Here is a 14,371-nt window from a genome sequence, read left to right on the forward strand (position 1 = left end):
CAGGCCTGTGAGCTCCAAAGCTGACTAAGCTTGTTCCCTCCATGCAGGGACAGAAGTTCTCTCCTGCCCCCTATTACTGCTCTTTTTTACCCATCCTGGTGGGACAAACTAGAGTTTCACCCCTCTCCAACACTTTACCTCTCCCTGTTGAGCCAAAAGCAAATCCCAAGACATTTCTTTTCCCCAGCTTAGCTTCTTCAGTCTCTCTGAATCATAGAGATTTTCCAAGAAGTTGGTGCTCATGCACAAATTAAAGCAATGAAGAAAAGGAGCCAAAAGATGGAGGAATGCCGGAGTAAACAATCAACCTGAAGATCCCCAAACATTAATACTCCCCAAATGCAACAAGCCACCCAAAGTTCTAAAACCTCCCTGGTCTCCTTCCTTTGTTTGTTCCTATTGGAGGAATACCTTCTGACTCTTCCTTAGCTTCTCTAACAGGATGTGACTTTACTCCCCTTCTCCCCAGTCTTTCCTCATCGATGTTGTCAATATTACTTGAAATGACCACAAAGACTCCTTACTCCTTTCTTTATAGGTTCATCAAAAGCTTGAGGCTAAGAAATGCAAGTCCCTTGTGGAGGGTAGAATAGCGAAGTGGGATATGAGTTCTGTTTGTTCATTCAGTGTAGCACCTCAGTTCTTAAAGTAATGGGGAATGTAATACCTAATTTCTGGAGGGTTCTTTCTAGCTATTTTGTTAACATATCCCCATGAGCTCCCTGTCAGTAAATAATTATCTCCTGTTCAAGGATGAGAATACTGAAGTGCAAAGTCTACGATTCATCCAAGACCATACAACTAGTTGGTAGAATCACCATTAGGAACTACATCTCTTGATCCTAGGTCTGCATTGGCACCCAGAGGAAACTAGAGTATATTAAGAAGAGGTGAAAAGGAGCATTGGAGATATTTATCCTGGAGAAAATAGAAAAGCATAACTGCAATCTGTTACATACTTAAAGATAACAGTTGGATGGGCACCAAAGACCAGTAAGTTCTCCATTTGTGGAGTAATAGCTCAGAGAGATAAGATTCCATTGCTCTGGGTTATAATCATCATACACGCCAGCTGATAATTGCCTCAGTTGTTCAGAAAAATTCTTGGTGCTATTCTCAGGAGAAAATAAAGTTGATGTTTAATAGTTTTGTCAAATCTCATCAGGTAGAATTCTAATTTTAAGGCAGGCAATGTGTCAGTTACCCTAGAGACCATTTGGTTCATTTAATTATCTTCTTTACCTCAGTATTCTCCACATAGTATACATTAGGATTGAAGTGGAGGTTTAAAAATATTGTAATGCAACAATTCCTACAGACTTCTGTAGGTAATTATGGACAAATAAGGGCTGAAATGCTGGATCCTTAAAAATAAACGAACTGCCCATATTTGAATAAAAGACATACCTTTCTGTGGACAAAGGTTTCCAACCCTGAGTGTGGGAGCCAGCTACTTCTACTTGCCAAGAATCTCTTTGACACATTAATCTTGCCACAGAGAATGTTTTGTGACCTTTCCAATGTTTGCATAAGAAAAATGAAGCACAGATGTTTTCAGAAGTGGGAAACAATTGTTTGAGCCCCATATTGTCAGAGGAGCAAATTTGTCAGTCTATTGAAGAATTATTTTTACTGACTTAATGTGTAAAAGGAAAACTTCTCTCACTCATTTGTGAGAAGTTGGAAATAAGAGACACATTGGCAAGTCACATACTATTCATCAATTAATTAGCAAGTATTTGCCGAGTCCCTACTTTGAAATAAGTGATTTGTAGAGCAAGGAACCTGGAACATTTTTAGGGAGACAGGAAAAAGAGAAGAGGAGAAGATGTAAGCTTCTGACCTCAGGAAACTTAAGAAAAAGTCAGGTAGAAAAGACATACCCATAGAATGTAAATTAGTATAATCACCATGAACGGTTTGGAGGTTCCTCAAAAAGCTAAAAATAGAGCTAACATATGATCAAGCAATCCTGCTGGGTATATATCCAAAAGAAAGGAAATCAGTATATCTAAGAGATATCTGCACTCCCGTGTTTGTTGCAGCACTGTTCACAATAGCCAAGATTAGGAAGCGCACTAAATGTCCATCAGCAGATGATTGGATAAAGAAAATGTGGTACATATACACAGTGGAGTACTATTCAGCCATAAAAAGAATGACATCCTGTCATTTGCAACAACATGGATGGAACTGAAGATCGTTATGTTAAGTGAAATAAATCAGACACAGAAAGACAAACATTGCATGCTCTCACTTATTTGGGGGATCTAAAAATCAAAACAATTGAATTATGGACATAGAGAGTAGAAGGATGGCTACCAGAGGCTGGGAAGGGTAGTGGGATGGGGGGAGGCAGTGGTGGTTAATGGGTACAAAAAGTAGTTAGAAAGAATGAATAAAACCTACTATTTGTCAGCACAACAGGATGACTATAGTCAATAATAACTTAATTGTACATTTTAAAATAACTAAAAGAGTATAATTGGATTGCTTTTAACACTAAGGATAAATGCTTGAGAGGATGGATACCCCATTCTACAGGATGTGATTATTATGCATGGCATGATTGTACCAAAACATCTCATGTACCCCATAAGTATATATTCCTACCACGTACCTACAAAAATTAAAAATGAAAAAAGAAGGAAAAGACATACCCATAGAAAACTAGCAAACAATTCAAGATAGTGCATAATAAGCAGAAAATGAGAGGAGTTGATAATCTTGTCATAAAAGTCAGACAGGTTGGGAGAAAGGATGGGAACTATTAAGGTCTAGATTGGTCAGCACAAGCTTCATCAAGATGATACTTAAACTGAAATTTGGAAGGATTGGATTTAAATGAATCAAGAATCTGGAATTGGGCATGACAGAAGGAGGGAAACAGGAAAGTAATGGAAAATTTAGGAATGAGGCATAGACTAGTCTATCTCTTGAGTACAATGGAAAGTTGACAGCTTGTTCTTTCAGAGGGTAGCAAATGGGGAATGATCTATGCAAAATGATCTCGGAACTAAGTCTGGTGATAACTTTAAAGGGTTATCACATCTAATTGTTTTAGATAAGGCTCTTTTGTTGGCAAAGAACAGAAGCCACTCAAACTAACTCAAGTAAAAAGGGGATGGTAGTATTGTAAAATTATAATAGGAGATCTCTTGTACATTCAAAACTAGTACATAAGCCAGAAACCATACCCTCTATACGACTTAGGGCCACATTATCTCAGCTTCTCCTCTTATGTCTGCTTCATTCTTTTTCTCTCAGTCCCTTTACTCAGCTTATTCATCTTCTACATGTTTAAATATGGCTGCCCTGATCTTTTCCTTGACATCAAAATCTTGTATTTCCAGCATCTATTACTGACTAACTATATTCTATTTTTCTGTTTAAATGCTTAAGAGAAAGAGAAACTCTTTAGTAGCTAGCCAGGCAGTTCATTGACTGGTTTAGATTGGGTATCCACTCCAATCCAACCAGCCATCTCTCCTAAACAGGAACTACCCAGTGGTGTCTCCCTGCATTGGGAGCTCTGGGCAGAGCAATCTAGGCCAGAATAGAATATAGACTGATATGCTTCATGCTATACAGAACCATTAGACTTGCAGGAAACATTTTGTATGTTCTATATACATTTGAGAAACATCTGGTCTATTTCCCTCCCTCTAGGAAGAATTTACCCAAAGCTCTCTTCTGAAAGAACTATGGGTTCTAAAAAACATTGGTTCTAAATTGAATGTTGACTCTACCACCTATTAAACTGAGCTTCAATTTCCCATCTGCAGAATGGAGATAATAATGTCTACCTATTGGAGTTGTCTGGAATATAAATGAGATAATATAGATTCTATTCTCTGCTTGGAAAAAGGCAAGAGCTTAGTAAATGGGATTTCCTTCATTTATTTGCTATATTCGGAACATACCGTAACAGAAAATTGTTTGCAATGCATTTTAATTATTTTTAATTGCCCAAGTGATATATGAATATGTCAATACTTTAAAGCAAATACTAGTTGTTATATTATTTCACTGGTAAATATTTTAGCATGTGTCTTTTATAAACAAGGTCTTTTAAGAAACACATAGCCACAATACCGTTATCACACTCAATACATTCAAAATAATTCCTTGATATCACCAAAAATACATTTATATTTGATTTTCTTCAATATTGATTTTACAAATATCTTTTTATCATTGTTTTGTTTGATTCAAAACCCAAAAGGAGTCTACACGTTGCATTTGGTTGATATGTCTTATACATTTCAGTCAGTCTATAACCATTCTCCCTCATTTTCTATGCCATATATTTGTTGGAAAAAAAGGGGTAATTATTCCTGGATTTTCCAATTCAGAATTTGGCTGATTGTATCCTTATAGCATCATTTAGCAGGTTCTTCTATCACCATATTTCCTGAAGACTGGCACATAAATCTAGAGGCTTAATTAGATTTAGATTCAAATTAATTTTCTGGTAAAACTATAAATGTTTTATATTTTAAAGGTTATGAATTTAAAAGAGCATAGTTCCCATGGTATTTTGCATCTAGGAAGACAAGATTCCTAAAAGAGAAGGAAGTAAGCCATTTACTCTGGTTTCTGACTGAGTGAATCACCTTTACTCAGAGAGTTAGTGGTAATTATGACTACTATCTGCCAGAAAATGCAGACAGAAGTCTTAGTTATCATTTTATTTCTAACAAATTTATTAGCGATATCTTTAGCCATCTGCATCTTTGGCTGAAGATGTTCACATACCTTTAATTAAAGATACCAATTTCTTGCCTACATTCTAAGCTAGGAAAATGTTTAAAATGGCTAATGAATAAAGAAGATATTAGAAGAAAATAGAACTTTCTTTTAAATTTTCATTTGTGTTTGTATTTGTTTAAAAATAAAGCAAACACAGGTACATTGAAGCAGTACTGTAGTACTGTTCTGGAATTTTGGGGTTTGGGGTGTCTAATAAATTATAGCCCTCTCTTCCTTACCTAATTTGAGAACAGAACGCCAGATAAAGAAATCAGAGAGACTATGATAAAAAATAGTTGCATCTATGTCTGATAAAGCAGTTTGGGGAATGTAACTCAGGTCTATAGCAATAATGAACTTGCAGACACTCTCTTATCTTCTATATTACACTTGCCATTCCTCTAGACAGGGCCGGTAAAACAACCATAGTCCTCCCTGAGCCCAAAGCACAAGCCAGGTTCTTTTTCCCAAACTCGCCACTGAATAATTCATTCCCCCTTCCCTGGTAGGAGGAGGAAAGTGAGTGAGGAGTCAGGGTGCAACCAAGAGTGGTAAACCAATGGAGGTCTAATCAACATGAAAACAAGTGGAAATAAGTATTCCCCTTCCCTGAAGTCCATGATATAAAAGAGTATCATAGGTAGAACCCAGTTTAAACGCAGCATTTTCAGCAATAAACTCCCTCACATGTAGTTGGTCTCAACCCATATCAACTTCCACATTATAGTAGCTCACGTTCAATTGAACAAACTTGTGTGGAGCGTGCAAATCACAGTGCTGGCAGATTCCAAGATGGAAAAAGACATACTCTTTGCCCACCAAAGGCTCATGCTCTAGTGGGTTCTCAGATAGGTGTACACAAGATAACTGTGCCCTTGTCTTGTCGCCCACTGTGCTAGTGACCGTATGGGGAGTGGGCAGACACGGAGATGTGCTGCTCAGACCTCCCTTGAAGAAGAGACTTGCCCAGCTGCGGGGGTTGCGGTTAGCTGAAACCTCCAACTACCTGTTATTTCAGGGTCCACTTCAGCTTTCAAGCTGTGGTCATGTTCTCTTGAGTGATTCCTGCCCAGTGACTGAGCCAGGTAGTAACTGAGATCACATTCTTCTTGGGGTGACCCCAGGCAATGACTAAGCAAGGTGATTATACATGGGCCTCGCAATTTCCACCCAAAGCAGGACTTCCCCATTGGGTAATCTTTGCTCCTAAGCTTCCTGTTGGGCTGGCGTAGAATGACCGGCTATCCCAGTTTGCTTGGACTGAGAGATTTCCCAGGATATAGGATTTGCCATGCTAAAACTGGAAAATTTCCAGGCAAACCAAGATGTTTAGTCATCCTCGCTGGTATAGACCTGACAAGCTCCCTCTTCCTATCCTACTTCCTCCCCTTTTTCCTTTCACAGGTACTGCTCCTCAATAAAACTTTCATTTCTTACTTCATCTCAGTGTCTGCTTCCCAGAATACTCCACCCAAGACATGGGCACAAATAGCTCACAAACCAGGAAGAACCTAAATACTTCAAGAGAAGATAAAGTTGAGATTAGGAAGGCAAGGGAAAAATCAATGTGAAAATTACAGGGATTCTCCTGGGTATTATTTTTTCAGGGGACCATTTATTATGCATACTTTGAAAAAGAAAAGAGGCATATTTAAAATACTCAATGACTTAAGGTTCCCTGAAGTGGATCTGAATACTCAAAATGAAGGTTTTGCCAAAAAAAAAAAAAAAAAAAAGCCAGCCTCCTTGTCTCTGTGTCCTTTAAGCAACAACATGCCTTGTTATTAATTTCTATGATTTAAGAAGAAAAACAAAGGGAATGTCAGCTTTTCTAAGAGGTATTCTTAAAATCAAGAGAGAGTGTGAATTGTACAAAATGGTGACTATAGTTAATAACAATGTATTGCACACTCGAAAATTGCTAAGAGTAGATTTTAACTGTTCTCATTTTTAAAAGATAAGTATGTGAGGTAATGTATATGTTAATCAGCTCAATCCAGTCATTCCACAATGTATACATATTTTAAAACATCATGTTGTGTATATATACAGTAAATATACACAATTTATATTTATGTTTATTTTTAAAAATTGAATTAACATGAAAAGAGAATATCAGCGGAATGGTACTTCTGGAGAGAGGAGAAGGCATCCTTCAGGGCTAGTTTAGAGTGAGGCAAGTGGTTATTTGGAGTACAAAATTTAAGGAGGCACTCACTCTCAGGGTCATAGAGCTCAGAGTCGGCACCCTCAGGACCTGAAAGTGAGCACCTCCTTAAATATTGTACCCCGGGTGTCTCGCTTGCCTCAACTTAGTCCTGGCTCTGGTATTCAGAATAATATTATGCAACTGATGGGGATCCTTCTTTCCTGCCCTAGATACAAAGCCATTGTCCGGCCAATGGATATCCAGGCCTCTCACGCCCTGTTGAAGATCTGCCTCAAAGCCGCCTTTATCTGGATCATCTCCATGCTGCTGGCCATTCCAGAGGCTGTGTTTTCTGACCTCCATCCCTTCCATGAGGAAAGCACCAACCAGACCTTCATTAGCTGTGCCCCATACCCACACTCTAATGAGCTTCACCCCAAAATCCACTCCATGGCTTCCTTTCTGGTCTTCTACGTCATCCCACTGTCAATCATCTCTGTTTACTACTACTTCATTGCTAAAAATCTGATCCAGAGTGCTTACAATCTTCCCGTGGAAGGGAATATACATGTCAAGAAGCAGGTAGGTGCTTACGATTGATTCATTTCCTCCTTGGGGATATAATCCCTTGCATTTCTTTTGGACCCCACTGACAAGCCATGACACTTGAATCTGCAATTAGATGAGGTGGGTGATGTGCGGCCAGATGCTAAATGGAAACGCCTGGCCATGGAAACCCAAGGTGTTCTTTATAATCTTATTCTCCTGTTAAAGACCTAAGCTAGGGAGGTGTTGTGAACCTGAAAGATTTCCAGTGTGGGTTTCTTTTTGAGAAATAATCTGAAAAAGAGTTGTATTTTAAAAATAAATAAATAAAGCTTTGAGGCTCATGGGATGTGACTTCTTTAAACTCCAGTCACATTGTTTGCCTAGAAAGAGGATTACCACATGGAGACAAAGCAGAGGAGGCTGGAAAGTGAGGCCAGTTGAAGAAAAAGAAGTAGTTTGATTAGGATGGGCTCACACTGATTTGGGCTCAAGTCCAAGCTTCATGATGTACTCAGCCTCTCTGAGACTTAGTTTTCTTACCTATCAAATAGGGTTATAATCCCTACATTGTAAAACTATTGGAAGATTACAAGAGAGAGTATATGTAAGGCCTGTAGTGCCCAGCATGCAAGATGCCCTCCATATGATTAGACTCTCTCTCTTATTCCCTATAATTTCATCCTTGAGGTACAAACAAATGGTAGAAAGCAAGGGCTCTGGCTTCCTCCTCTTTGTCAGTGCTTGCCTTCTAGCCCAGGTGTAGATCATGTAGCATCTATGATGGAAAAGCAGAAACACTCCCCACTCCATTTCAGTGAATAGCTGACTCACCTAAAGACCTTACCCTTTAAACTTCATTATTTATGTATTTGTCTCAATTGTGGGGGAAGAGTGGCAATTTCCAATGAAACTACCTTCCTACTTGAAAAACCTCTCATTAGCCAACATCCGTTGTACCCCAAACTCTTTTTTTTTTTTTTTTTTTTTTTGAGACGGAGTCTCGCTCTGTCGCCCGGGCAGGAGTGCAGTGGCCGGATCTCAGCTCACTGCAAGCTCCGCCTCCCGGGTTTACGCCATTCTCCTGCCTCAGCCTCCGGAGTAGCTGGGACTACAGGCGCCCGCCACCTCGCCCGGCTAGTTTTTGTATATTTAATAGAGACGGGGTTTCACCGTGTTAGCCAGGATGGTCTCGATCTCCTGACCTCGTGATCCGCCCGTCTCGGCCTCCCAAAGTGCTGGGATTACAGGCTTGAGCCACCGCGCCCGGCCAATACCCCAAACTCTTTATGGAGAAACATGTTTCCCCTTGAGGTAGTGGATGGAGTTGGGAGAAAAAGGAGATGCCCATCCCTCTTTGCCACAGTCCCTTTCTATAGATTATAGTCCAGAGATAACTCAAGATTTTAAAATCATAATAATAGAGAGTTATCTTGGTTTAGCCAATGAAGAAGAACAAAGCTGGCTGCTCTTTTTGAGCATCAGAGGGAATAAAAAATTATTAACCGTGGAGAAAAGAAAGACATGAAGTCATATGGCTGATAAACTGCACCAATGCTCTCCTGAGGAAAAAGGGGGCACTTATTAGAATTTCATGTTGCAATCCAGTCAAATATGTAATCAACTTTGTTTAAAGATCTGTTCTCAGTGGTATGTTCTAACTCTATTCTTCCTCATGGGTTTCTGCTTCCTGGCTCATCCATTTCTGTGTTTCTGACTTTTTTTTTTTTTTTTTTTTTCCCTTTTCTGTCTGTTTCTGTTGCCTTTCTCTCATTTTACTGGATTCTCTCTTGCCCTCTCCTATTGAACTCTTTTTCTGTGGCTCTGTGAACTCATCTATTGCCCTAATTGTTTTTCCCTGTCTCTTTCTCTGCCTGAATCTTTGTCTCTCTGCATTCTTCTGACACTGTCCCTTGCTTCTTCTTTCTCTCTCCATGTGACTCTCTCCTTAGATTGAATCCCGGAAGCGACTTGCCAAGACAGTGCTGGTGTTTGTGGGCCTGTTTGCCTTCTGCTGGCTCCCCAATCACGTCATTTACCTGTACCGCTCCTACCACTACTCTGAGGTGGACACCTCCATGCTCCACTTTGTCACCAGCATCTGTGCCCGCCTCCTGGCCTTCACCAACTCCTGCGTGAACCCCTTTGCCCTCTATCTGCTGAGCAAGAGTTTCAGGAAACAGTTCAACACTCAGCTCCTCTGTTGCCAGCCTGGCCTGGTCATCCGGTCTCACAGCACTGGAAGGAGTACAACCTGCATGACCTCCCTCAAGAGTACCAACCCCTCCGTGGCCACCTTTAGCCTCATCAATGGCAACATCTGTCACGAGCGGTATGTCTAGATGGACCCTTGACTTTGCACCCTGAAGGACGGTTTTGCTTTATGGCTAGACACGAACCCTTGCATCCATTGTTGTGTCTGTGCCCTCCAAAGACCCTTCAGAATGCTCGTGAGTGGTGTAGCTGGGGGTAGGGGTGGGGAGACCCAAGTAATGGATCACCATTATATTTCGAAAGAAGCCATCAAGTCTTAAGTTTTTCATTTCAACTTGTGAACGTTTCTTCTGATGTGAAGCAAACCTTCCCTTTTTAGAAAAGGGAACAAGTAGAAAATTATTTTTTAAGCATCAAGCCCTGTTAAACGGTTGTGACCAATGATGTCATAGAAACTGTATGATCAACCAGATTTATATAGCAGAGAAATCACACATTGAATTCTTACTTTGTGAAAGACCTCACCGTGTCATTTCTTTAAGCCGACGCTAGTACTTTAGAAATATGACTTGACTTTGTTTTCAGGAATATCTGTAATACACAAACCAAGGAATAACTTTTATTTACACTCCTAATATGAAAAGTCAATCCTGTGAAAGAGCTCCATGTATGAGGGACACTCTCCAAGTTGTTAGCAATGGAAGCTAGTTTGATATAAAACAATCTCTAAGCATTTATTTTTTTAAAAAAAAGATGTTACTGAGGACCTAGGAGAAATGCTAAATACATACTTTAAAAGCAAAAATACAACCAAACACATTGACACGTATATAAAGATCCACGTGTGGCTATGCATGATATTTCACACTCTGAATTCTTACCTGATGGAGGTCTTGTTTGCTGCTACAGTTTTAATCATCCAGGGTGCCATTCCACCATAGAAGAGAAATCCTTTTAGGAAAAAAATTCATCATGCTATTAATCAAATATCTATAAATGCATAAAGTACAGTATTTATTCTTGATACATAGGTTTTGAGTCAAGTGTATTTACTTAGATTTGTCTTTGACTGCTATACTGAATCAGTAGTTTCACTATAAGAAAGAAGGGATTGGGCAGATCACGAGGTCAGGAGATCGAGACCATCCTGGCTAACACAGTGAAACCCTGTCTCTACTAAAAATACAAAAAATAGCCGGGCATGGTGGCGGGCCACCTGTAGTCCCAGCTACTCGGGAGGCTGAGGCAAGAGAATGGCATGAACCCGGGAGGCAGAGCTTGCAGTGAGCTGACATAGCGCAACTGCACTCCAGCCTGGGCGACAGAGTGAGACTCAGTCTCAAAAATAAATAAATAAATAATAAAAAATAAAATAAAAAGAAGGGATTGTGTCTGAGTAGAAATAGGAACACGTTTATATTTAGTGTATGCTTCTGCTAATGTTTGTGGGAGGAAGTGAATAAAATTTCAGTAATAAGTATTTTTTGTCTGAATATGTATAAGAAAGTCACAGGGGTCTTAACTTTAAGAACTGATTGAAAAACAGCTACAGACTTGTTTCTACTTAAGAAGAGTATTTATGAAAGAGCCCATGTGCAGAAAAAGACTTGGCTGAAATATTTTTCTTTTTCTAAGTGAATGTAGTTGGCTCTAAAAAGATTCGATTCTCTTACTTTAGAAACCCTGAATGGAGTTTTTCTTCACTCAAAGAGAGGGCAATTTTGACAGGTTGCAAACATATTAACCCACTTTCAAATAAATTCAAATTTTACAAATGTGCCCTTACACATTAAAATCCTAAGAGAATTTTAATTTAGGTTTTCTCTATCCAGATGAGACAAACAGTTGGCTCTCATTTTCACATGGCACATATGAAAAGATTCGTGTCTCTTGATATGAGGAAGTGCCCACTGCCTATTTGAGCTTTAGGAGTTAGGACCAAGACAGGGTGAAACTTCTTCAATTCTGCTTGCTACGTGCTCTTCTGTATTGTACACACCTGCTTTCCTGGTAGTCCATAATTACATAGAACAGTTTGGAAAGCAAGACAGATAGTACAGCTTAAAGAACCAAGATTTCTAGCTTGACGGTCCAACTCTGCCTCTAGCTATATCACTCTGGCTATCAATTTCACTTGTCTAGACTCATGTTTTCAGAAATCTCTAGACTGAGAAGACAGTGCTAAGGTCTTGTCTATCGCTAAAATTCTGAGTCTCTTCATCGTCTCCAGTTCTGTCTCTGCAGCATTTCTGTAGCCCACTTAGTCACAGTAGGCTCACTTCTGCTACCCTTGCAACAACAACTCTTTGGAAATCCTTCAACCACTATTCTATATTCGTGTTCACATTAGTGGTGTGAAAGGAGACAGACCATTCTGTTGTTTCAAGGGGCCCCTTGGAATACTTTGCATGAATGATGTTCTGCAAGCTTGCTATGTTTTGGAGTTAGAGCCGAAAGAGACATAAGAAAACATATTGCTGAGTCTTCTCATTATACAAAGGGTACTCTTCCTATTCACCCTTCTTCAACCTCCATGCATCTATTATCTTGAACTAGTGTTCCACAATTTGCCCTTGGCTTTCTTCAAAACCCTTGATTATAAATGACTCTACACTTAGTTAGTTGCTAACATGTATAGCCTTTTGAATACCCAGCATAACTTGTTCAGGCATCTCTGATCTACCTGCTTCCAGGGACATTTTGGGAGTAGAGCTCATCTTCATGTCTCCTTCAGTTAACATCGTGGCATAGATTGTGTGTGGTCTCCTTCCTAGCTTCTGGACAAAGAGTGAGGAGATGGAGGTCTAGGTGTAGCTGTGTGTCCTTAGGTGAATCTTATTACTTTTTTTTTTTTTTTTTGAGATGGAGTTTCGCTCTTGTTGCCCAGACTGGAGTGCAATGGCACTATTTGGGCTCACCGCAACCTCCACCTTCTGGGTTCAAGGGATTCTCCTGCCTCAGCCTCCTGAGTAGCTGGGATTTCAGGCATGCGCCACCACACCCGGCTAATTTTGTATTTTTTTAGTAGAGATGGGGTTTCTCCATGTTGGTCAGGCTGGTCTCGAATTCCTGACCTCAGGTGATCTGCCTGCCTTGGCTTCCCAAAGTGCTGGGATTACAGGCACCGTACCCGGCCGAATCTTACTACTTCTTTGAGACTCTTAAATGAAAGGATTGAGGGAGGCCTTTGCCAGCCAGTGACCAAGCACTGGTAAAACAATTTTGTGAATCAACTAATGGATTGATTTAGACCTTCTTACTAGGAAGGACATAGTTGGGCCTTCTCTAGGGAAGTCAAAATTTTATTATTTTATTCCACCTCAAGAACCTAAAATTACGTGAGAGAGACGCAAGTCCCCACGTGTATCACTTCTCTGCCAAAGCAGAGTGTGGCAGGGGCTGGAGCTGAGACATTTCACGCCTGGCTTCCAAAGATAATCACGTTTAGCACTTATGTCTTTGGCAAGAAAAAAAAATCAATTTTTGCTGTAGAAAACCATCTGTGTTTATTCAATTGACAGACACTACCTTTCAATCTATCTTAAATTGAGCCTCCCTGAGGCAGGCAGCTCAACAGTGATAGATTAAGCAATAAACAAAGCAGTCTTCCCACCAACGGCTGCTGCTGGCAGGGAAGGTGCAGCTGCTATTGGGAGTGATATTCTTTAGCAAGATGATACTCCCTGCTTAGTGGAGACAGGGCCCCTCCCTGTTGTTGATTTGATGATTCTCCATAAATGTGGATGGCTAAACCCTGTTTTTTGGACTGCCTTCACTCTCGCACTGAACCTGCCTTCTGCCTTATTAACAAGCTCTGGATTTCCCTCTTTGTCCACAAAGAATTTGGTTTCATCTGGAAGGACGGAGAACCCTTAGGTAAATAAACTGTTTAGGGGCTGCTGCAGATGAACCAAGCTCATCTTGTTATGAAAATGAACACTGAACAGAAATAAATGAACTTGACGATAGCACATGAGCATCCTTGCATTGTAAAGTCTTCATTTATGTCAAAAGTAGCAGTTGGTTATTGGTTTCAGAGTGTCTTCATGCATCAAGTAGCTTCTGGTAATAGAAATTAACTTTGTTTGGGGAGTACACATTGAATGGCATCATCTGTGGACTAAAAGGTGGCTAAGTCACTGTTCCTGGAAGCCAGCTAGAAACCATCACCCTGGGAAGCTGACTGTATGGGAGCGGAAGGAAGAGCCATCCACTTGTATCGTGGTGAGATGGGAAGGGTGCAAACTTTCTTGCCATTTGTGCTCTTCACATTCACAACAGGAGGTAGCTATTGTTAGAGAGCAGCTTAGAATTACCTCTGGGTTTCTGGGGGGATGGAGCACCTTTTGTACATTTGTCTAATTTTTGGCTATATTTTCATGAAATGGATTAACAGCTGAAAACAAAGGGATTAAAGAATCTTTCTTGGGCCTAGGCTTTCATGGGCCTAGGTTTTGTGCACACTGTTCGATGAAACCAAGGCTTACCAAGCTCTACTTTATTCTTTATCTGGATGGTCATTTCTCCTAGCCCACACCCAGACACACACTTCCCAAACACACACAACAGTTTCACTATCTCACAATCTCTTACTGTAACTTTGGCCTTCAGAGACACCCTTTGTTAGGTTGCCGGGAGCCAAGCCTTAAGTAAAGCTGAATATATTCAGAGCAATCAACAAATAACACACTGAGAACAGACTTTTCTCTT

General features: G+C 40.2%; 1 protein-coding gene across 1 annotated transcript in view; it reads left to right on the forward strand.

The window, feature by feature from the left end:
- Positions 1-10,664, forward strand: part of GRPR (gastrin releasing peptide receptor) — a 31,085-nt gene extending 20,421 nt beyond the window's left edge. The window contains exons 2-3 of the mRNA XM_010383292.2: positions 7,132-7,483; positions 9,400-10,664. Of these exons, the coding sequence (XP_010381594.1) occupies positions 7,132-7,483; positions 9,400-9,789 (742 nt within the window). The 3' untranslated portion in view covers positions 9,790-10,664. The remainder of the gene's footprint in view (positions 1-7,131; positions 7,484-9,399) is intronic.
- Positions 10,665-14,371: the final 3,707 nt, after the last annotated feature.

This window comes from Rhinopithecus roxellana, chromosome 7 (genome assembly GCF_007565055.1).
Source record: "Rhinopithecus roxellana isolate Shanxi Qingling chromosome 7, ASM756505v1, whole genome shotgun sequence".
NCBI lineage: Eukaryota > Metazoa > Chordata > Mammalia > Primates > Cercopithecidae > Rhinopithecus > Rhinopithecus roxellana.